The 25,100-nt window shown below is 27.1% G+C and overlaps 3 protein-coding genes and 1 long non-coding RNA gene across 6 annotated transcripts in view; 1 reads left to right on the plus strand and 3 right to left on the minus strand.

Moving 5' to 3' along the window:
• Positions 1 to 62: 62 nt before the first annotated feature.
• Positions 63 to 25,100, plus strand: part of LOC130673485 (uncharacterized) — a 79,302-nt gene continuing 54,264 nt past the window's right edge. For all 3 annotated transcript variants that reach the window (XR_008990892.1, XR_008990893.1, XR_008990891.1), the window contains exons 1-2: positions 63 to 260; positions 1,245 to 1,726. This is a non-coding gene — a long non-coding RNA (uncharacterized LOC130673485). The remainder of the gene's footprint in view (positions 261 to 1,244; positions 1,727 to 25,100) is intronic.
• LOC130673482 (zinc finger protein 287-like) lies at positions 1,878 to 6,050 on the minus strand. The gene is made up of 2 exons (XM_057478501.1): positions 5,203 to 6,050; positions 1,878 to 4,206 (listed from the first exon to the last, which is right to left on the minus strand). The coding sequence occupies exons 1-2, from the start codon at positions 5,368 to 5,370 to the stop codon at positions 2,296 to 2,298; spliced, it is 2,079 nt and encodes a 692-aa protein (XP_057334484.1). The 5' UTR covers positions 5,371 to 6,050; the 3' UTR covers positions 1,878 to 2,295.
• Positions 8,634 to 12,565, minus strand: LOC130673483 (SET domain-containing protein SmydA-8-like). Its single transcript, XM_057478503.1, has 8 exons — positions 12,196 to 12,565; positions 11,073 to 11,327; positions 10,700 to 10,945; positions 10,461 to 10,614; positions 10,022 to 10,178; positions 9,264 to 9,640; positions 8,945 to 9,045; positions 8,634 to 8,882 (listed from the first exon to the last, which is right to left on the minus strand). Exons 1-8 carry the CDS (start codon positions 12,331 to 12,333, stop codon positions 8,727 to 8,729), a joined length of 1,584 nt encoding a protein of 527 aa, XP_057334486.1. The 5' UTR covers positions 12,334 to 12,565; the 3' UTR covers positions 8,634 to 8,726.
• Positions 18,748 to 25,100, minus strand: part of LOC130673484 (protein disconnected-like) — a 50,364-nt gene continuing 44,011 nt past the window's right edge. The window contains exon 5 of the mRNA XM_057478504.1: positions 18,748 to 24,710. Coding sequence (XP_057334487.1) covers positions 24,636 to 24,710 — 75 coding nt within the window. The 3' untranslated portion in view covers positions 18,748 to 24,635. The remainder of the gene's footprint in view (positions 24,711 to 25,100) is intronic.

A 25,100-nucleotide genomic window follows, 5' to 3' on the forward strand; every position in this document is an offset into this window, starting at 1 on the left:
AGACTCAAACCCAGGGGTTGGCATTTGAATTCTCAGTAAAAATGGCGTCGCGCGCTCAAAGCCGGTAGTGTTTCTGCTAACTTATTTCATTTATTATATTTTATTAATGTTTATTGAGTTGATTAATTAAAATAATGATCAATTAGTGTACTATTAATGATAATAATTAAAAACATCTATAAATTATAATAAATTAAATGTTAAAAGTAAAGAATATAATTTTTTTAAATTGTGGCGTCAGGACAACGGCTTGAAGGAATGTAAATATTTAAAATAATTATTTAAATTATTAATTATTAAAAATTTTGGTTAATAATTGTTTTAATATTAGAAAAGAATAATATGAGATATAAATTTTAATGAATCATTAGTTCAAAATATAAAAAATATATTTTTATTCAAAATAATGATCTTGAAGTTAGCCGACAATTAACAATTTTCGGATTTTTTTTCAAAAAATAAATTACAAATAAAAAAAAAAAAAAAAATATGCGCCTGTAGAAAATTAAAAAAGCTATAAGTGCAATTTTCCAAATATTTTTTTTTTATGATTTATCGTTTTTAAAAAAATTCAAAAATCATTAAACGTTGGCTATCCTCCGTATCATTCAAAATAGCAGTTACCGGACTTGGAGATTTTAAATATTTGAAGAAAAAAATTAAAAAATAAAGTTTTTTATTGATTAATTATTAATAATTGAGTTTAAAGGTTGGCCGCACCTAACGAAATCCTGAATTCAAGAATTCTAATTACTTTTTGAATATTTATGGGACTCGGATGACGAAAATCTTCCGAGGAAGTTCGTCTTCTGCTTTTAGTCCGAAGCTAATAAAATTGCTGTTATGATAATTATTTAATAAATAATTAGAATTCTTGAATTCAGGACTTCGTTAGGTGCGGCCCAGCCTTAATAAATATTTGAATAGGAGTTTGGGCTAGAATGAAGTCAACATTATTAGTAGTCAGTACTTGGAAATACTGGAAATTATTTTTTTATTATAATGACGTTCTGCTTCGAATAATTTAAAATTTTTCTGTTAAAAATAATTTTAAAAAGCTTGTTATCAATTATAACTATTACAATTATTAACTTAATGATTGTTCTTATAACAATAATAATAATAATAATAATAATAATAATAATAATAATAATAATAACTAAAATGAGGTATAAGCTATCATAAATTACAAATTAATAAGACTGACTAATAAATTATTGAAATTAACAGCTCACTCGTTTCAGATCTTGTAATTAAAGAATTTATTAAAAAATTTTTATGAACGTACCTTTAAAAGTTTGGTTGAATGACCTATAAATTAGCAAAAACTTGAATAAAACCCGTGTTTAATGTTTTATGAGAATAAAAATAATTAAAGTATTAATTAATAATAAATTATCTTTGAGATGCCAGTGTTTAAAAATTTCAAGTGTTCGTGTAAAGTATTTATGTTCTAAGTGTTCAAATTTCGAGTGCTTACATTCAGTGTTCAAAAATTAAAAGTGCTCAAATTTACGGTACAGCTGCCGCAGCACATTTCAGACTGCACTCTTAAAGTGTTTATATTAGCTGTTCAAAAATTTAAAGTTTTAAAATTCAGTGTACAAAATTTAAAGTGTTACATTCCAAGTGCTCAAATATTAAAGTTTTTAAATTCCAAGTGTTGAAATTTGAAGTCTTCAAATCATTTCTTTGATTCCAGATTTAAAAAAAGATGTCAACAATGGTAAGTCCCTTTTATTTATCATTAATAATTCTCTAATAACTTTTAATTAATGAAACATGCATGTCAATTCAAAAGCAATGTTCTTATCAAACTATTAAAAAAAATTCAAGCAGTAAAAAGCTATTAAAGTTTCTTAGATTTATATATTTTATACAAAAAATTCATTATAAAATATTTTCCGTCATTTTTAATACACGTATTTGTTCATTATTTATTATTTATTACTTATAGTTATTATCTACCAATTAATCGCTTATATTAAAAGTACAATCCTACATGAAATTATCACGTTACACATTCCTGTTAACAAATTATTAAATCCATAAACTTAAATTAATATATACAAACTCAATTAATTAAAATTTTTATCTCAAACTCGTTGACAGTCACCTCGGTACAATAGAAATCGTCATCTTATTTTTCAAATTATTTTTTCAAAAAATTTCACGTCAAACCTCAGCACCTTCCAATAAATCTCCGAAAAATTAGCGTTTTATTTAAAAATTTTTCGTAATAAATTTAAATTTTTCATAAAAAATAAAAAAAAAATTAGCACTAAAATATTCCTTCTACATACTCGGATACATATTATAAAAATTCCCTTTAAATTCTTTATTATCTTCTTCAAAACTCTCACTGTCAACCCCAAAATTATCCAAATTTTTACTCTGTTCCATAACAAAAATTCCATCTTTCCCATAAATTTCTTTATCCCCAGTGCTGTCTTTAACCTCTTCCTTGGCGCCATTTAGAGCTTTGCACTTCTTCGTATGCGCGTAAAGACTTCCCGCATTATTGTACCTCTTGGTGCAAATTTTACATGCATAAGGTCGCTGTCCCGTGTGCGTATACGTGTGTTCATTAAGAGAAGTCAATCTTCTGAAGCTTTTCCTGCAAATCTGACAATGATATTTAGCTTCTCCTGTATGCATCGTGATATGTCTTGCCAACGTGTTTGCTCTTGCAAAAGCTCTGCTGCAGTATTGACAAATATAAGGCTTTTCCCCACTGTGCGTCCTAAGATGTAACTGCAAATAAGTGCTTTTGGTAAACGCTCGAGAGCAAACATTGCACACATAAGGTTTGACTCCCGTATGTGTCCTCATATGTGCAACCAAAGATCCGCTTTGAGCAAAGCACTTGCTGCAGACATCACACAAAAATCTTTTCTGCGTATCCTTGACCCTTTTGTGTCTTTCCACATGATTATTGAGCGACTGAAGTTGAGCAAATGCCTTCGGACACAAAGAACACTTGTGTGGCCGGTTTTTCTTGATCTCTTTTCCTCCTTCTTTAGTTCCCTCAGTTCTATCATCATCATCATTGTCATCGGTATCCGTAAAATCAGCCACGTGTTTCGCGTACTCATGTTCCTTTAATTTATCTAACCGTGAAAATTCTTTTCTGCATGTACTGCAGTTAAATTTAACTCCAGTATGGGTACTGATGTGTCGTTTTAAATTACGTTTTGTTGCAAATAATTTACCGCATTGTAAACATTGTAAACCTTCTGGTAAATCATCATTTAAATCATCTGTTAAATCATCATCTTCTGAAAATGAATTCTGAGTTTGGGTTTGATTTTGTGAACGTGATGATGATGTTTTTGTTTCTTCATGTAATTTAGCATGTGTTAGATATGATTTTTCATATGTAAATTGTTTATTACAATGCTTACATTTATATTTCAATGATTTTTTATCAGTATCTAATTTTTTTTCAATATTTTCATCATTGTTTAATATATTTTGTTCATTATTTATTAAATTATCATCAGAACTTTTTAATGAATCGTGAGTTGTAACATGTTTTTTTAATTCATCAACACAATTAAATTGTTCACTACAAATATGACAAATAAACATTAAATTTTGATGTTTACTTATTAATTTTGATGATTTTTTATCATTTGAATCATCAGTTTTTTCATCTTCAACTTTAATTGATTCATTATCATGTTTGTCAGCATGAGAATCGACATTAGTATCAACATGAGCATCAGAATGAGGATCAGTATCAGTATCAGGAGCGAGAATATTTTCTTTGAGTTCAAAAACTTCAGTAAATGAGCAATTGCGCTGGACTTTGGCTTCCAGGGGGTCATCAAACTCATCCAGTTTCTCTAATAAAACTACTTGTGAGTCGGTACTGAGACTATTTTTTAGATTGGGCTTCAACTCGTCGACTTGGTCCACGCTGAAGATGATCGTGTTGTCGGGATTCAGCTGGAGCAAATGAGAGTCAGCGAGTGTATCGGTAATGAGGACACGTTCCTCCTTGGAATGATGATTCTGCTCTGGGGTTTGCCCCATTGAGACTTGAGTCAGAGATTCCGTGTAGACTATTAGAGGCTTGTAGTGAGAAGTGGCTCGGAGTTTTGCGTCGGTTTTTTCTACGGCGCATTTGAAATTGTAAGAGATTTCGAGGAGACGATTACACGGGCTGCAGATTGTTGACGGCAGACCGTCACCATTGATTATCTGGAATTACATTAATTTTTAGCGAAAATTAAATAAGTTCTTAGCTTTAGATTACTGGGTAATTATGTTTGAAGTAATTAACGGATTTAAAAATTTTTTTTTTTTTTTAATGCACTTTAGAATAAAAAGTTGAGTGATACTGAAGCTAGCCGACGTCTAATAATTTGTGAATTTTTTAGAAATCGATAAATTAAAAAAAAAAAAAACATTTCAAAAAATTGCACCTATAGTTTTTTTAATTTTCTACATGTGCATATTTTTAGTTTTTTTTTTTTTTTTAATTAAATCGTTGAAAAAAAAAAAACATGAAAATTCTTAATTGTCTGCTAATTTCAGCATCATAAATTTGAAGTTATAAAAAAAAAATTTTTTTTAAATTAAATTAGTAAGCGAGATTGATTTTTGAGTGTAAAATTTTGAATCACTAGACAATTTATTTTTTGACATAGAAAATCTATACTGAATTTTTCTTCAAATTGTTCTCTGGAGCAAATCTACTGAAATCCAACTTTATAAAAAAAAAAATTTCACAAATCTACGACTGTTAAAAACAAAAAATTTTTATCACCAAAAAATAGATCAAGTTCTACACCTACATTGTTACTTCAAATCAAAACTTTAATTATTTTTTTATTTACGTATTAATCATATTCGATTAATTAAATTGATTAATTACAATTAATCAATTTAACTGAATTCCACAATTAATTTTTTTTTATGATACTGAAGTTAGTTGATGTCTACTAATTTTTGGATTTTTTTTAAAACAATAAATTATAAAAAAATCTATATATTTAAAAAAATTGCACCTGTAATTTTTCTAATTTTCTACAAGTGCGCATTTTAAGTTTTAATTTTTTTCAAAAACAAAATCCGAAAATTGTTAATTGTCTGTTAACTTCAGGGTCATTTTTTTCCATAATTAAAAACAAAATTTATTCTACTTGCAATCGAAATTAAGAATGACAGTAAATACATAAATAAATAAATTCTAACCTGTACTGCAGCACAAGCCATTATTTTTTCAGGTAATTGATTATTATTAGATTGAAATAATGGCCATGAATCTTTAGATTTTTGTAAACATAACCGACACTCATCTCCAGTTAATGTCTCTAAATAATTATCATCAGTACTTGTTATTAAATCACTTGACATTTCCATTGTTGGCTTTAGTTTGTTTATTTTACTCTTTTACCGTTGGTTGCTTTTTTTCATCACAATAAAAATACGTCAGTGTCCCATGTTTTTATTTATTTATTATTTTTTTTTTTACTAGTACAGTAATTTTAGTAACTTTTTTTTAGTAACCACTGAGTCAATAAACTCACTGATTTCATACAATATTTGTTTTTCAAATAAATTATGAAGATCAATAATTAAAAAAAAATGTTGGCTTATTAATAGGTCTAACAAAAATATTTTTACAATCAGGTTATCGCACAAAAATTATACCAGAAAAACATTTGATTAACATAAGTATCTTCCAGTAGTCATTTCTAACCAATCATATTCTTATCGCGAGACATTTTTTAGCATTTACTAACCAACTCTATTTTATGAAAACGCTACCGTAATAATGATCACTGTCATAAAAATCTACTCAGCTTATTTTTAGACACAAATTCTGAATAAAACTGTTTTATCATCAATACGAAATGGTGAAGAAGTTGAAAATTTAATCCAAAGATGGCACTTTCAGGATGATTTTTTAAAAAATTTTGTTAACCGGTGATCATGGCCGAGTGGTCTAAGGCGTTAGACCTAGGCCTCTCGAACTTGATCACTGGCCAGGCGTGGGTTCGAATCTCAGCGGAGTGCCGAAAAAATTTTTCACACAAAAAATGTGAGTTCTTTCGGCCCTGAGATTTGTCCCGTCGCTGACCTACAAATTTGATCTAGTTCAAAAAGAGAATTTGATTCGGATTTGAATTTGATTTCGACTCAGTTAGCCGGATATGGGATTACCCATAAAAAAAAAAATTTGTTCACTATATCAGACCCCTTTAATTTTTTTTCTCCCCTCTGGACGGAAAGCGTCAACTTTCGTCCCGCTGTGCGAAACAGTTACCGCTTTTCGCCTCCGTCGAGGAGAAAAATAGTATATATACACCTTGGACAGTAAATAAGAAAGCCTCAGATCACACGTTTGTTGACCTCGGCTTCGCCTCGGCCAACGATCACATGTAATCTGAGACATTTCTTACTTTACTGCCCTAAGTGTGTAATATAGGGGAAGGGGGGCAAAAGGGGGTAGAGTAGGCAAAACGGGGTACACAGTAAAAAATATTATGTAAATTAAATCAACACAGTTTGTGTGTTAAAAACGGTTGACACGAAATTTGTGTTGAAATTTCGACATAAACTTTGTGTAACCCCTTTCTAACACAAAGATTATGTTGAAATATCGCCACAAGAGGGCGCAAAGAATTCCACAGTAACACACAAAATGTGTTAATAAAGAGTGTATAACACATTTTTGATGTTACAAAATAAAGTGACACAAACTTTGTGTTAGTTTAACACACTACAATTTTTAACACAAACCGTTTTCGACACAAATACACAATATTTTTTACTGTGTACCCCCAAAATTTTATGAAAAAAAAAATTTTTTTTTTTGTCTAATTAGTATAAATTCGATATATTTGCGCACTTTTAGCCCTACGCATGACACCTGGGGCAAAATGGACCAGCCGAAAATCCTGAAAAAACGATTCTTTCAAATTTTTATCGTTAAATTAAAAGAAATTTGATATATTTCCGCATTTTTAGCCCTACCCATAACACCTAAGGCAAAATGGACCAGTCGGAAATTTAAAAAAAATGATTCTTTCATATTTTTATCGTCAAATTGAAAAAAATATAATACACTAATCCATTTTTCGGCTGATTTGTTATAGCTGGGGCAAATTTGGCCACTAAAAATATTCGAAAATAATATTTTATTTTTTTATTGATAAAACATTTTAAATAATGCAAAATAATCTTCAATCTAAAAAATCAAAAAACACGTCTTTTGGGTTCAAAATAATGACAAATAAGAAATACAGAATTGTTTTTTTTATTAAATAGCAATTAGTAATTAAGCTAATCGAGGGGAAACGATTTATTACACTTAAAAAAATTTTTCTTGAGTATTATAAAACCAAAAATAGTTGTCAAGAGAAAGAAATACATTCTTAATAATGAAAACAATTTAAAAAAAAAAAAAAGAAAAAGTATCATTTTTTGGAGGGAGGCCTCTCTGCCCGACAAAAATTTTTTTTTTTGCCTTCGTGTCTACCAATGATGTGAAATGTAATTTTTCTTTATGTATATTACATATAAAAGGTTCAAGTAATAAAATTTGATCAATTTTCAGAAATTTTTTTTTTTCAACTTTTTTTAAGGGTACCCCGTTTTGCCCGCCAAAAATAAAAATTTTATTTTTTAACGGCAGCTAAAAATTTTGTCTATTTACCTCGAATATCACTAAAAACAAAAAGATTTAGCGTATTTTAGTCCTGGAAAACTAAGTATTTCCTTAGGTACCCCCTTTTGCCCCCCCCTCCCTCCCCTACTATTATAATTCAAAAAGAAAGCCAATTTTTTTTTTTCGTCATACCTGCACCGAAAGTTTTAATTCGTGCCCTGTTTAAAGGGAAGAAAGTCGTTCTTTTCTTTTATGAAAAAAAAAAATAATAAAAACAGCGCATGCACCATTCTTACCACAAGCAGAGGAAAAAATTTAAACTTTCAGGTGCAGGTTTGGTGAAAAATCGTATACACACCACAGAGGAAAGTAGAACATCCAAACTCGCGTGATTGCCACCCTCAGCTGCTGCTCGGGTAGGCAATTATACCCGTGGATTGGAATGTCCTACTTTCCTCCGTTGGTGTGTAATCTGCTATTACGTTCAGAAAATTTTTGCCTTGAACTAAGAGGAGTTTCACTTTTCGTTGTAGGTTACAAAAAATATTCTTGAACCCAAAGGGTCATATCTTTCTGTGTAGAAATTAACCGAAATTCAGTTAATTTTCCGTATTTCGAGCTCGGATAATTTTTCCAAAATATTCGTGCTCAGAAAAGGTTTTCTTGGCGCAATAAAAATTTACTCTCGCCAAAAAAATTTTCACTTGTCTCAAGAATTTTGGTTTACAATTCATAATGCAAAATATTTCTTGCACCAAGAAATCCTTTTTTTTTTTTGTGTAAAATAAATAAATTTTCTTAAAGCTGAAGGCCTACAGTGCGTCACCTTCAGGCATTTTTTTTACTACGTCAGGCCCTTTGAACCTTTTCATAAATAGGAATCTATTAAAATTTAGTCATTTTCCTGTATTTTGAGCTTTGATCATTTTTCAAAAATATTTGTATGGGGTACCATCAAAAATTTGCTACTTTTAATCTTCTCATATACTACAGGAATGCATATAAAATCATGTATGGCTATTTCTACTAGGAAAAGGAGATTTTTAGAGTCTGCTATTGAATTTTTGTTCCAGTAGATTAGATTTATTTAGACATATTTAAATTGTTACATGGGTGATGCCGTTTTTTGACACAGTGTTTTGATGATAATATCCATTTCCTTCATATTCTTGAAGGCTATTTTAGCTATTTTACCTTCTGGAAGTATTTCTGGCTCGTAACGCAACAATTGATAGGCTTCGGCTAATGCATTCCTTGATAACTATAAAAAAAAAAAAAATTATTTAATAAAAATTGCTGCTCAAACTACCTACAAATATTTACCATTAACATTCCACGTAATTCGTCAGGACCCTGCCGTCGTCCGAATTCCGCGATACCCGCGTGTACTTCGAACAAAATCAATCCCCGGATACGAATTTCAGCTGAAAAAATAACGTCACAAATCGTTTTAATATTAAACAGTATTTTGATCTATACCATCGTCATTATCTTTATTTTTGTCACAATAAAATTTATAAAATTTTTTATAATAGACAATGAAAAAAAATTCCAAAATTTTACGGAGTACAAATTGTATCAAATTCCCAGGATTTCTTTAAAATAAAATTGATTAATTTATTTAAAAAAATAAATATATTACCTGGGACTAATTTGCGTAGCAATTCATCAAGTTTTTTACATAACGAAATTTTTTCACTCAGTATTTCGTCACTGCAAGCTGGTAGACCACCATCTTGTTGTCCTATCAATTGTACCAACGCCATTTTGACATCCGTCAAGTAATAATGATTATCATGCAACACTTTGCTCCATTTAGTAATAAAATTTTTGCAAATTTCCACGTCGTTTTTTTTCATTTGCGTCAATTCAATGCCTATTTCCTCAAGTTGTTTCTCAATTTGCTCCCAACTCGTAGCTTGTTGACATTTACCGCAAATATAATCCGGTAATTTTTCATTGCTCATCGGTGTTGTTGTTGTTATGAAAGTTGATGGTAGCTTGTATCCCCCGCAGTTACTGTTTTACGAATAGTATAGGATCAAATAACTATGCAATGATGCATAATACATGCCCAGCTTTGGCTATAATTCACTCGAAAGCCGATAACGGGCTTTTACAACAACGTACGTGTCTATATACTAGGTTGTGTTGTGTTTCGAGTCTCGTATTGGTTTAGATGATGTATATATGTATGTATAAAGGGATTTATTTGGCCAGGAACGGGATTCAGAATATAATACGTTTTGAATTAAGATTTAATTGGATCTTTCATTTGGATAATATTTAAGATAATGCGATTTTGAGGATTGTGCTTTGTGGTGTGATGATTGATTAATGGCTAGCCAGATTTAAATTAATTAGTTTTATTTTTATCAGTAAATAAATTAAATTGCTTACCTTTTTGTGCACTTAAGTGCATTGAACATGGTACCGAATTCGGTGGGATCTGAGCAACGCGAACAGGTGCAGTTGAATAATTTCGTTTGAAATAAGTGGTGACGGCGATTTGTTACACCCCACAGAGGATCTGTGTAACACATTGTTAGATGTTCACCTAAAATATTTATATTCCATTTTAAAAATTTTTATATTAAGGTGAAAATTAATTCTTGGATTGATTTCTCTATTTTTTTTAGAATTTTTTATTTTCGAATGAATGCTTTTTTTTTTTAATTTTTATTTGTCGATTTAATTATAAAATCGATCATTTAAATTTCCTGATTTAATTTATTGGAATAAAAAATTTCTGTTGATCGAATTTCTAAATTGAATATTCAAAAAAATTTCAAACATTCATGAAAAAACTTTTTCTTATATAAAATTTAAAAAATGAAACCTTTAGATATTGGTAAAGCGGCTCGTATTAAAATTCCCCCAGACTCAGTAAAACTTTTCGAACAATTAGCTTTACAATTGTGTTCAAAATAAGACGCTTCATCATAAACAGCAACATGAGAATTTTCAGTTGTCGGAACTTCGTGACCATTAATCTAATAAATTAGTAATAGGTCTCGTTTAAACATACTCCATTAATCAATAGTCTATTTTAGAATAAATTCAACACGTATATCCCACCTGAATAATTCCAGCAATTCGTGTTATTTCTTTCTCATCAATTTCATCTAATTTAAAAAAACGTTTAACAAATTTTGCAGTTCCATTAAATTCATCAAGACGTTGATTTTCTTTGTGATCATCATGCGCCTCTAAGTTAATCAATTTATTGTAATTATCTGGATTTACTTCTTTTAATGCCAGTGCGCGAATTATTCCAATACAATTGTATGTAGGATGAGGAATTCCAAATTCCGCAATATTGATCTAAAAAAAAAAAAAAAAATAAAAAGTATCAATTGAATAAGAACCGCGGCCATTTTGATTTAAAGCTCCACCTCGGGATTTTAAACAAGCATATAAATTTATCTAATTAATTAAATCAAATAATTACTTTTGCATCGCGATATTTTGTTGTGAAGGAACATTCATCACCATGTTCTTTGCAATTTTCACACAATGGCCATCCGCATTTATCACACGGTCTCGCAGTCTTCTTCTCCAGTAAACAATAACAATTTAAACACAATGGCGATGTTCCTTGCGCAGGTGCTGCCAACAGTGGATTCATTTCTCGTAGAATTACTTCGCCTGCGTCGATTTTTCTTGTTGCAATGTAGTGGCGTCCAACATTCTGATCTTCTGCTATCTTAAATGTATATTTATTTGAAAGTAAATGAAAACATTAAGAAAAAATTATATAAGTATTTGTTGCTTTTTATTCGACTGCTCTTCTAAGGATCTGGCCGTGTAAAAACAATGTTTGACTAGTCGAACTTCGAAATTTAAGACAGCATTAAATTTTCATAAAACTTCAATACTAAAAAGAATACAACAATATATAAATTTTGGGATAGGATTAGACAGCGAAATAAAAAATTTTATAACAAAATTTCCAAAAAATTTATTCATTTCATCCTATTCGGTATGAAAGTTTGAAATTTTGAAATTTTTAAAACTCCTCTCGAATAAAAAAAAACAGATGCAAGTCACAGAAATAGTCGAAATTTTTTATTTATTATAAATTTTTCAATAGTTCTCATTCATACGAAAATTTAAAAAAAATATAAGATTTGTCTCAAATTTCTAAGGTCGACAAGTCTCAGTAATTGAATACTGAAATTTGTTGTTTCCACTAGTCAAATAATTTTCCAATTTTTTTCTCTCTCCTACACAGTTGAAAATTTTGTGTTCTTGTGTATAAAAATTCAATGGTTAAATATTTTGTGTCAATTATTTGACACCATCAAGTGTAATTTTAACTAAAGTTGAATATGTTATCTGATCTCAAAAAGTTTTAAACCTGTATTATTGTTTGACACAAGTGTAATGTGTTAAATTAGCACAAAAAATTGAGTGGGCCGTTTGGGGCATGTGATTTATGTTAAATTTAATACAAATTTTTCAACTGTATACACAGATTTAAAAAAAATTCACTCGTTGCATATTAAAATTGAATAATAGTTATCATTATTATAATCAATAAATTCAAAGTATTTCCTAATTAGGCTCCATACCTTAAAAGCTTTACAGTTTTTCATATGCTCCTTCCAATGATTTTTTTGGTGCTCCCGAGAACAATAAAACGCACTCTTACATGCGCTACATTTTTGTTCCGCGGGTTTTCCACACACTTCACACACCTCCGTTTTCATAATAATCTCTCAGTTTAAGCAAATAAATAACTAAATAATTTACAATATCCAATAAAATTTTATAACCCAACGTCCGTATTTAGATTTAGTGCCACGGATTTAAAATCTGTGCTAAAAAATGTAGTCTGTAGTCTAGATTTTTGAAAATTTAAATTAAAACAGTAGTATCTTGTTTGTCGTTTGATTGAGTACTAAAACGTTACGCTCACACACGACAATATACGCTTACAAAAACCAACTGGTACATATATTTATAAATGCTTTTACACATTCGAACTTATTTATAGAAGCTAAATTCTCGGCTAGTTGTTGCGTTTTAAATATTCTAGTTCATCATTGTTTGAGTTCAAAGAACTTATTCATTCTCAAAATAATAATTATATTTCAATTTATTTATTAATTAAAAATACTGTAATTAAGAGGTAAAATGGTAATGAAGCTAAAAAATTTTAAGTATTTTTGCACAAACATTTGATAATTAATTTAATAAATCGTTTATTAATATTCGATAATGGTTTACTTGAAAACGATCTACACTGCCAAAAATCGGGAGTAGATTCGGAGTGATTATGGATTTTATTTCAATCCAAATTCACTCCGTCACTTGGAGTTTCGGAGTTTTTATAAAAAATCGCTCCGCATACGGACACGGAAAAAAAAATTGTAGTTGCTACAACAACAGCTGTAGTTGAGGTTACTACAAGTTTGAGTAGAAAAATCCCAATTGGCTCTCCCACTTAGAATAACTTCAACCACACGTGTAGTAACGTCAGTACTATTTATGTAGTATCCTTTACTACATATTGGACCCTGCTTAAAAAATCCGATAGATTCTTATAGCTGTATGTATAACATTCATTTTTACTGTCTGCTATCCGAGTATGGAATGATCTGCCTTCATCTATTGTGTCAATTACAACTTATAAAGAATTCAGATCAGAGTGTTATAATTATTTTCTACAGAAAGACGGATTGTTGATTAATGGTTAAATATGTACTTATATACTATTATTATATAATAGGAGTCTACCGACTTACCTACCTAACTATCTATCTTACAAACTTAATTAATTCAATTTATTTAATTTACTAAATTTATTTTAATTTTTGTATGTTTATATTTAAATATTATTATAATACTATACTTTGTAATACTTTTGTATATTGCGGCCCTTAGGGATTCTCGATTCCAGGGTCGAAAAATTATTAATAAATAAATAAATAAATAAATAAGGCCCTATACTTAACTATAGCACTTCTCATAGAACTCATTCATTCTTATAAAATTTCTATGGGAATTTATGAGAATCTACGAGATTTACTAAACAGGGGAATACTCGTCACTAAAATGTTTTACTACGGTATTGTAGTTAGAAGAACCACAATTTTTTTTCCGTGAAGTACATAGGGAGTTTGTATTTTCAGCGGAGTGATTTTGAAGTGGTCTGGATTTTATTTAAATCCGCATTCACTCCGATTCGGAGTTCTTACATTAAAATAAACTCCCTTTTGGAGTAAATTTCACTCTGAGGAAATTAAATAAATAAAGTCATCCAAATTGCATTTACTCTGCATTCCCTCCAGATTTGATCTGCGTTCACTCCGCAAACTTTTTACAGTGCAAGTAAACCGTTTGTCAAATATTGATAAATTTTATAAATATTTGATAAATTTTTCTCTCAGTATGATTTAAAATTTTTTTTTGATTGGATTGCTGGTTTGAAGCTCAAGTCTTTTATTTCTATAATTTTAAACCTTATTTTTGGTTGGAAACTGGAGCTTGAGGTAACATGGCACACTATTAAGAATTTAAAACAAGAATTCGTGACCATTTTATCCCATACCTGTTTTTGAATTAGAAATTGTATTTTCAAATTTAAAAAAACAAATTTATTTAGACCGAGATGGATTCGAAAATTTTTTGATAAATGACAGGTAAAAATCATAAAAAAAAATGAATAATGGATTATAGAGTAGATTTGTGTAAAAAAAAATTTTAGGATTAGTAACTAGACAATGGATATCTAATTTGCATGCTGTCTACAACTGGCTTCTTTAATCCATTTAAAGTTACAGTTGTACATTTAGATTTATGCTTCATTTACACTGGATACAATTTAACATCTTGTATTTGGTTAAAAAAAAATTTTGACAATAATTTAAACAAATTAAATTAGAATAAAGAAAACTTACGAGGAAACCACCAAACATTTTATATACTGTTTATTAATTGGTTTGAGTTCTCTGAGGTTTCACCAGAAGTTTAAATCTTACTTTTTAGACGCAGTGTTGACAAACAAAATTTTGATCTTCTTTCGGGTTTCTCGAGATAATTTACAGTAGACTAAATACCCACATCGATATGTTGCGATCGATTAAAAAAAATCGATTATCAAAAATTACTTTTGGGAACTTAAAGAAAATTGGCATTTTTGTATTAATTATCAAATTTTCTCTGGAATGAGTACCAACATTGATATATTTTTATAACAAAAAAAAAATACTTAAAATAAAATTATTTATGTTTTTAATTAAATTTAGTGTAACAGTACTAAGTCTAATTACGTAATATCATTAAATTAAATATGCAATAAATTTAAATGTGAGGAAATTTTGATGGAATTTACGCGGTCATAAGTTTAGTGTTAGTGGTTGGTAAATAGTAAAGTTGTAGATGTATATTATGTCCGAAGGGAGTGATCAAGTGCATGTACAAGTACAAGTACAAATACAAGGGTAAATTTAGTGAATGAGTTTTAGAGTAAGAGAGAGTTTAATTGTAAGTGCCAGTATTGCTGAGTCTTTGTCTTTGTCTGGCGCTCGACTAGTTAATGGAATACAATGCGGCTAGGTTGAATTAAGCAAATAATAATCGGTCTAAAGTTTAACCATTAAGGTTTACGGGCAATATGCACAAATGTAGAGACCTCGAGAGGTTTTAGGTATTTTGGTTAATAAAGTTAAGTATCCCAGAGTATTTTAGTAAAGCTACCGGAGTTTTTGCTTTAATAGCTTTAAGTACCTAATTGTATTTACGTGTTTTATTGTTCATGGATCGTTATTAATTGGTTTGTTGATTGGATTAGATAGGGAAGTAGAAGTTTGTTCTCTGGATAGTGTACTATGAGAAAGGTATTTTTTGTTTTATTTTCGGGTTCCTGATGTGATTTCCGGTGTAATGAATACCCACATCAATAAGTTTGGATCAATTTGAAAATTGACATTAAAAAAAAAAATTTTTTTTTTTATTGTTGAAAAACAAAAATAAGTTTATTTTCATATTTTTTAGTTAATTCCCTCTAGAATGAGTACCGACATCAATATATTCTGTGCAGAACCCAAAATAATAAGTTTTCATTTTAACTAAAATTTTTAAAAAATATAAAAAACTTTATTAATTTATTCTTTATGAAATTTCTTTTGTAACGAGTACGCACATCCCCATTCTTCAACCAAAGTCATCTTAGCAATTGAAAAAAAAAAATTTAATGTTTTCCGAAATTCTTTTCTTAACAATAAAAAATTTTATTACAGTAGTTTCCAATAAAAATTTTATTACAACTCAAAGAGCTTTGTGGTAAAAAAAAAAAAAACGGTTATTGGCTCGATAGAATCTGGAGAATTTCTGCGAGATATTTGTTTGATTTAGACTCAGTCATGCCGAACAAGTCTTTTGATCGTCCACTCATTCGTTTACGATTTCATTGCATACGTACGATCGTCAAACCGCATGCTCTAGTAATAATAATAGTATCCCATTGTTATCGCCACCAAGTACAAGACCTACACATAGATGATAATAATGACTTTTATTATTATTATTTAAATTTGAATCCATAATTTTTTATTAAAATTCTAAACTCATTTTCCATTTAATTATCCACCGATTGTTTGTTAATTTTTAATATATGACTCATTAATTTTTATGTGACTAGAATATAAATTTTTGATTAAAAGAAAAAACAAAAAAAATTTACACTGCGGTATTTACTCGAGTAAATAAAAGTAATTTTATTTAATACGTTGGTTTGAGTTTAAGTAGGAAAAAAAAAATTAGAATTTCTAATGTAAGTACGAATTTAAATGGATATTTATCCTGTCTGTTAAATCCTGATTGATGACCAGACTTATTGGAAACTAATTCAACTAGACAGGCTCACCATTTATTTAATACTAATAAAATTTAAGAACTTTTTTTTTTAATGATGATAATATATTGAGAAATCGATAAATAAATTTAGTTTTCAGTTTTTTATTTTATTTAAATTTAAATTACGATTGAACGGTCGGAGATAAGATAAAAATAATTGAATACAAATTTGTAGATAATTTAATTTTGTATAAAAAAGGGTCCTCGTAATTTTTTTTTATGAATCCAATGATTAATGAACTCGAAATTCTTTAAAAAGTTATTAAATTTGTAATAAAAATCACTTAATTTTTATTTTTCACTTCAAATTAAAATTACAGCTAAACTATCGAAGCTATGGTAAAAAAAGCAATGAATGAACTTGTAGGAAATTAAATCCTTTAGAAGAAAGGTACCTATATACACTGTAAAATGAACGGTGTTAAAAATGAACTCAATTTAATACCACGTGATGTTAAAATTAAATAACACAGTGTAGGCGCCGTTAAATCGATGTAAAAAAATTTCCACGTACAGAAATTAGAAAAAAAAAATATATTACATATGAAAAAACAAAAAAATTTAATGAATACGAGCAACCTGCAGTCACTACGTGACTGCCCAAATATCACTACTAAATTTATAATACACAGAAAAAGAAAGGATTTCTTACCGCAAAAAATATTAATTTGCACCAAGAAATTTTTTGCATTATGAATCAAATACAAAAATTGTCTTGGGGCGAGAAAATATTTTTTTGGTCAAGTAATAGTTCCTTGCACAAAAAACTTTTTTCTAATTCTAAATAAATTTTTGTTTTCAATTCACAATGCAAAAAATTTCTTGGGGTAAGTAAAAATTTTCTTTCGGCGAGTAAAGATTTTTTATGTCAATGAATCCTTTTTTTTTCTATGCACACTTTTTTGACTTTGAGAAGCTTCCTAAAACTAAAAGGGAGCATAAAAATCTGTCATTTTGGAATAAGAAACGCGATATAAATAATATAGCTAAATATTCAGTGACATGCAGTCATATTTAGTGACAGAATAATTAAAGTATTAATTTATTTATTTAAAGAAAATAAATTCGATTGTCTTTTTTCTCGCGTAATTTGAATGTAATTCGAATGATATAGATAAATCTATTTATCTCAATACTTGGGAATTAAAAAGAGTTTAAACTATGAAAAGGCACAAATTCAAGTCAAGACCTATCTAATGATACCAATTTCAATAACATTAACGAATTCTATCATATAGATATGGCGGGAACAAAATTTTCCTTATTCTCTTAATAATGTAGATAATATAGATTATCTGGAGGGAATTTCAATTTTGCTATGTACTTATTTAAATAATTATTTATGTTCGAAGTAATTTATTTAAAAGTTACACAATTTTATGACCACCATTTCAATCTCCAATAATTTAATTAATTAACGAAAATACTGTTTAATTTTCGTGATCGAGTAAGTAAAATTATTCACAAAGTAAAATATTTTCAACACCAAAAAATATTTTAACACCGGGAAATTTTTTTAACATCGCTTTCGATGTTGAAATTTAACACCTATACCGCTTGTATTTACCCCGGGTTCTTTTTACAGTGGATCAATTATTCCATAAACTTAATACTTTTGAAGTAATGAATTCTTAAATTAAATAAAAAATATAACTTTGCTTGTTACGCGACATTGCTTTTGATAAAAAAATATAGAAACCTCTCAAAAGAATAATAAATTTTAATAAACACTTGAACTGTTTTCCTTTAATTAAAAAATAATATTTTTTTTTAATAACTATATTTTTAACTTCAATATTGTTTAAGTTTCATTTTAATTACACGTTTCTCATTCAGGAAACTTCATCACAATAATTATAAACTTCACCCTCGTCAATAATTTACTTTGAAGTAATTGAAGAGTAAAAAAAAAAACCAAAAATTATTAATAACTAAGAATAAAAAAAAACTAAGTTACGATAACAAGTAAATAATTAATACCAATTATTAATTGTTTATTTATTTATTTATCTTATCAATCTTATATTCTACCTATTATAATTATGATTAATACATAAGTAATTATATATAAGTATATAATAATAATAATATTTATTATTATTATTATTATTTTATTGTTTACTTATTTATTTTAATTAGCAGTTCACTTTTTTGTTTTTCAATTAAGTAAATAAGTAAATAATTTAATCAAAATTTTTTTTACCATCTTCATAATAAATTTTTTTCAATCTTATAGATAAGGGCGTAAATTATTTTTATTATTATTATTTTTTTTTTTTTCATAAAAACTTTATAATTATGCATTGACAAATAATTAATTTTTTAAAATAAAAATACACGACCGAATTCGAATGCACGACTGCTTGTAGATTGAGCGCGACGCCTCAGGCCTGAGTTTAATTATTTATAATTGGGAATTATGAATGTAAATAATTATTATTTTTAAATTTATACGGTGACCAAATAAATTATGAATAATAATAAATAAACAATTATATTTAAATAATAGTGATAGTATTTAAATATTAATGTCCCGCGGTATTTAAATAAATTAACGGTTACAAAAAAAAAGTGGGCCTGGGTTTGTTCGAATAAACTCACGCTAAAATATAATTCAAGTAACAAGAGCTTTTACTTAACTAAAAAAAATAAAAAAACTATTAAATTTAAATGCTATTGCGGTCTGGTAATAAAACGTACCGACAGGTTAAATTTATCGACTTTTAGCGCCTTGTGGTATTTGAATAAGGCCCCGTAAAACCCATAAGCTCTTGTACTTTTTAAAATACTTGCAGCAATCATACCCAAGAGTTACTTATTATTGTTCCTAATAAATAATTATTTAATTATTAACTACGATATATTTGTCTTTAATAATTTTTAATTATTTATTCAATGATAATAATCTGACCCACTGTGTAAACTTAAAATTTTTTATAAATAGTGATATTTTTTTACAAGATTTTTTACGCCCTAAACTATAACGCGTTTTCTGTGCTTCTACTCAAGAACTTTTTACCATTTTGTTATTTTTTTTTTATCAATTTATACTCGATTAAAAATGTTACTACAATTATTTTTTCTACAGATCACAATAATAATTAATAATATTGATACTTATTAAATTTTATGATAGTTAGTTTTTCAAAAATATAAACGTTTTTTTTTTTTAAATTAAAAGTCAAAGAATTAAACATCCAGTAAAATATTGACAGAATAAAAAAAAAATTAATTATTCGAAAAATTTGATAATTTAGATTTTATTACTTTGAGATCTTTTAGGACGGAAATATTAATAATGAACATAATTTGTAATTAAAAAAAAAATGAATTAGTTAGAGTTATAAAGAGAAAGAGAGATAAATAATTACTACTTATTTTGAGATAATAAATAGTCCTATCACAGTGGGTGATGAGACTCGATGTGATCTAGAATCGAGATCTAGTTTTTAGCTTCGAGGCTTGTCTCAACTTTTTTTTACTCATTTTTACACTTTAATTTTTTTTATAATTATTATATATTTTTATTTTTAATCAATTCTGTACATTTATTATTATAATGTTTAATTTTTTAAAATATTAAATTTTAATAAATTCGAAAATAATTTTTTTTTGTTTTAAATATTTTTTTTAGTAAAAAATTTTTTTATGGCTCGAGTTTGAAAATTAGAACATGATAATTTAAGACAAAGTAAAATTTAAAAAAAATTGAATTAATAATTAAATGCACACGTATTTAATTAAAAAAAAAAAAAAAAAATTAGTTTGATCTCCAGAGATCTGTCTTGTAATTTTACTCAAACATCAAATCAATTTTATTTTATAGATCTATAGAGATTTACGTAGATCTTCGGCTAAAATAAAAAAAACGTTATCAAAATGAAAAAAATTCATTGTTCGATTTTAAAAAAAATAAATTTGTAAAAATTCAAGATCTATATAAATTCAAACAAATCTATTAAGATCCATGTAGATCTTAAAATTTAAAAAATTAAACTCGTTGATTTAATCAGATCTCGTTAGATTTTAATTATTTTTTCCGAATTTAAAAAAAATTTTTTTTTTTTTTTCTTTTTAAAAAATTTCAATTTTTAGTCTAACAAATAATTAAAAAACCGACACGGCTTGACTTGTACCAAAAAAAAAAAAATCTACTATTCGAAAATTCTTCCAATTTAAAAGTCTACTAATAATTCTCTACCATAATAAAATACTCTCAATTATAAACTCTACTCTTTTTAAATCTCTACCAACCAAAATACTTTCATCATAGAATTTGAAAATTTAAAATCTCTACCACAATATGCTCTACTATTATAAATCTCTACCAATATAAATTTCTACCAGACAGTCTACAAAAATAAATTTCCCGATGTCTGACTTGGAGAACCACAAGGACAAAAAAATTCCTGTATGTATAAAAATCACCATGTACTTCTGACAATTTCCACCTTTTTAAAATAAATCCGTGATAAGTCCTGCAAATCAGTAAATATTCACCGCGAATTAGTCCCAAATATATTACTGATCGAATTAGCGATATACTCGGGACTATTCGTGCAATAAATATTAACTGATTGAAGTACTTTTGACTGATTCATTTTAAGAGAGTAGAAATTGTCAGGAGTATTTGGTAAATTTTAGATTTACAGGAGTTTTTTTCCCTTCGTGACCCTTTAATTTCGATGTCGAAAAATTTTTATTGTGGACTGTCTGGTAGAAGGCATCACGAATGTTTGCCCGCAGAAATTGAATCCGCGACTTTATAATAATTTATTTACTTTATTTACTCATTTAATTTTTTCAGTAGCATTGCAAGCGTGGGTATGTTAACATACTATTGTAATTACACACATACAAAACCTTCGAACAAAGGGCACATTACCGATGTATAACGTCGTGGATTTAACGTCTGCGGATGGAACGTGAGGGAAGCTATTCACTATTCAAATAGTTTCAAGTATATCACTAATTCAATCAGTGATATTCTTGGGACTGATTCGCAGTGAATATTAATTGATGTGCAGTACTTTTCACTAATTCATTTTAAGAGAGTACCGTAATAAAATTCGATAATTCGAAATCTTTACCACAGTAAACCACTACCATTATAAATTTCTACCAGGGTTCCCTAATTGGAGTCCTTTTCATTGATTCATATTTTAAGAGTAGTATTTTGTTTGGTAGCGTTTTATTGAAGCAGAACTTAAAATGGGAACGATTCAAAAAAGTAGAGAATTAAAAATGGTAGAGTTCATAATTGGGAGTCTTTTATTATAGTCGAGAGTTATTGATAGACTTTTGAATCGGTAGAATTTTAGAGTTGTAGATTTTTTTTTTTGGTACAAGTGAAGCTATTCCTAAAAATCAAATTCGTGCCGTAAAAAAAATTTTATAAACCGAAATTATTTAAAATGTGTACACTTTTAATTATTTAAATTTAATTTTTATCAATCTAAAGTTTTTTTAATTATTTTTTTTGTCTACTTACAATTAAATTTAAATACTATACTACGGGGTTACATATATACGAATAATTACATGGAAGCGTAGCTCAAAATATTTGCTATTATTTTTATTTTTAAATATTTAAATATGTCACGTCTTTTTATTCATTTATTTATATGTTTATTTTTATACAAAAAGTTTCTAAATCTACCGTAAATTCTAGTGGAAATTTTTTTTTTATTAAAAAATAAAAAAAAGTTTTAAATGTGATGAAATTAAAGTTCACCAATTAAATTAAAATTATGACTAAACTATCAAACTTGGAGCAAAAGTCAACAGAACCTTTCTTTTAGAGAATTTAATTTTACACAAAATTGTTATCAGTAATTTTCATACTATTTCTGATAGTTAAACCAGTATTCGAATTTACAGTTTCTTAAACTTAAGGAGTAAAAATAAAATTTTCATTTTTTTTTAAATTAAAATAACGCATAAACTATTGAATTCACTGAAAAATTTAATAGGACATTATTGATAGCAAATTAAATTCTCTGCAAAATTATTCATTATGATTTTTGCCGTGTCTGCAATACTTAAGCCAGAATAATAATTTAAAGTGAAAATAAAACTTCACCACTTTTTTGAATTTGAAATCGTTGAATTTTTTTTTTTTTAAATTTAATTTGAGTACTAGAGAGAAGCACAAATAACGGTAGAAAAAAATTAAATAAATAAAAATAAATAAAATTGTTTGAAAAAAAATTTTAATAAGAAATTTAATAAATACATTTTTTTTATAATCCCAAATTAGAAGGAAAAATTTGTTCTGAGAATTTTCAAATTTTTCCTGCCTTATTTAATTTTTTTTTAATACTCTGTTACTTTTTTAAAGTGCACATAATTAATACATTATTAATATTTTATTAAATAATAATAATAATCATAATAATTATAGTAGTTATAATTATAATTTAATACAATGTAGATAACGATACAATTCTTAATATATAATATATAATATAATATATACAGGAAATGTCTATATTTATATTTTAATATTCTCCATCATGCATAGTAATTAGTATTTACATACATCTTATAATTAATATTCAATATTTTTTTTATTAAAATAATAATAATAATAATAATAATAAGTTGTTATTAATTAGAAAATATAGATATTTAATTTTATTAGAAAACTGTCAAGAAAATAAACGAATAAAATTGCCGGTTTTTTAAATTTTAAAGAAGTTAGAATAAATTTTTTATGTCCAGTTTTAAGTCCGAATAAATCTATCTAGTTTTTTAGCTTTGATTTTCTCAGCGGATGAGCTTAGATATTTATTACAGTAGATCTATGTAGATCTAAAATTAGGAATAGATCTTAAAAGGTCTCTGATGATATCTTCAGATTTTAGATCGTCAATGATTTTAGACCTTTGGTAATCTTCAAAGGTCTCTCTACTGATTTCAGTAGATCTTCGAAGATTTCACAATAAAATCAATAAATATCTATGCAGTTTTATGCAGATATACGTAAATCGACAAGTTATAAACATCAAAGTTTTTATTAGAGTTACAGAGGTCGTTGGAGATCTCTGACAATTTCCGTGAATTTCTACAAATCATAAATATCTTAAAAAAAAAAAAAGCTATGGTAATTATGGGATCGATCTTGGTTTCCATAGATCTGCTAGAAGTAAGATCTAAATTTTTGAAAAATCAGATCTTCGTAGATCTACTGTTGATTAATCGAAATCTAAATAATTTAGTACGGGGTATTTATTAATAATATTTTTAAACTCAATAAAAGTATTTTTAATTATCATTTTTTCTTTACACTTTAAACTCAACATTTTTTTTCGATAATTGATATTCCATCCCACAAAAAAAATTTTTCACTCGCTACGTAGAATTTAAAAATTTAAAAATTCTACAGACTTTAATAAAAATATCTCACTGAAAAATAACGAAACCCATTGTGTCAGTAATAAAAAATTTCGTACATCTTTTTAAAATTATTTTCAAAAATTATTCACGAATTTTCCTGTGACGCGATACTTAATCAAAATAGTCATCATAATTTTTTTTTAATTTTAAATCCTTCTAATTTTTTTATCTCCCTGAATTCACTTAAAATTTTCTTTCACTCCCATAAAAATCAGAAAAAAAAATTACTTCAATTTTAAAATAAAATCATAATTATCATTATCATTATTATTATTATTATTATTATTATTTAAATAGGTATGTACAAATTTTTTTATTTGTATGCACATAAAGAATTAAATAAGTGCGCACGCGTGCAATGATAATCCATATTTTCACGTTCATATTTTTTTTGTCACTATTATTATTATTCGACTTTTTAATTCCACACTTTTTTTATTCTCTCAATTTATTAATTTTCATATATGGATTTAATTTTTTTTTTCTCAACGTCTGAGTTGTGTCGATGCATAATTAATATTAAAGCCTTTTTAATTTTATTTCATTATTTATAAATAATTCATACTTGATAATTATTATTAATGGCTTATTATTACTTTTAATTGTTTACTTTTCTCAAGGACAGATTATATATATTTATATAGAGTTTAATTTAAAAAAAAAAATTTGTTAAAAAGTTTTTTTTTCATTTTATTTTTTTTCAACCGATCACCAGAAATCTTTTTATCGATTTTTGGTTCACGGTTCACCATTCTCACCAACAAAAAACAGAAAGTTCACTTCCATGCTCGCCACTGTGCCTCCAAGCAGTCACTGCACGGGCTTTTAACTGTAATCAGATAAAATAATTATTTAAATTAGCTTTGTATTTTAAATATTTCTAACGTTTATATGCAACATCGATTAAATGATAAATTTTATGTGAGCTTTTTTAAAAATAATTGTTGGCTTGCATAAGTAAAATAGTCCAGCAAATTTATTTTCTACAAGCCGATTCTTTCTTGAAATAGATCTTAAAATTTTTATTAAAATGAGTACCTGCATGATTATGTTTTGAATTGAAAATCAAAAAACAAAAAAAAGTTCAATTTTTTGAGAGCCAAAAATTTTTTTTTTTCCTAAAAATTGATAGTGTTTTATTACTATTCTGAGAATTTACTTTAAAATGAGTACCAGCAACTCTATATTTCGATCGAAATTTTTTTATCTCCAATTCATT

Source organism: Microplitis mediator, chromosome 8, assembly GCF_029852145.1.
Source record: "Microplitis mediator isolate UGA2020A chromosome 8, iyMicMedi2.1, whole genome shotgun sequence".
Taxonomy (NCBI): domain Eukaryota; kingdom Metazoa; phylum Arthropoda; class Insecta; order Hymenoptera; family Braconidae; genus Microplitis; species Microplitis mediator.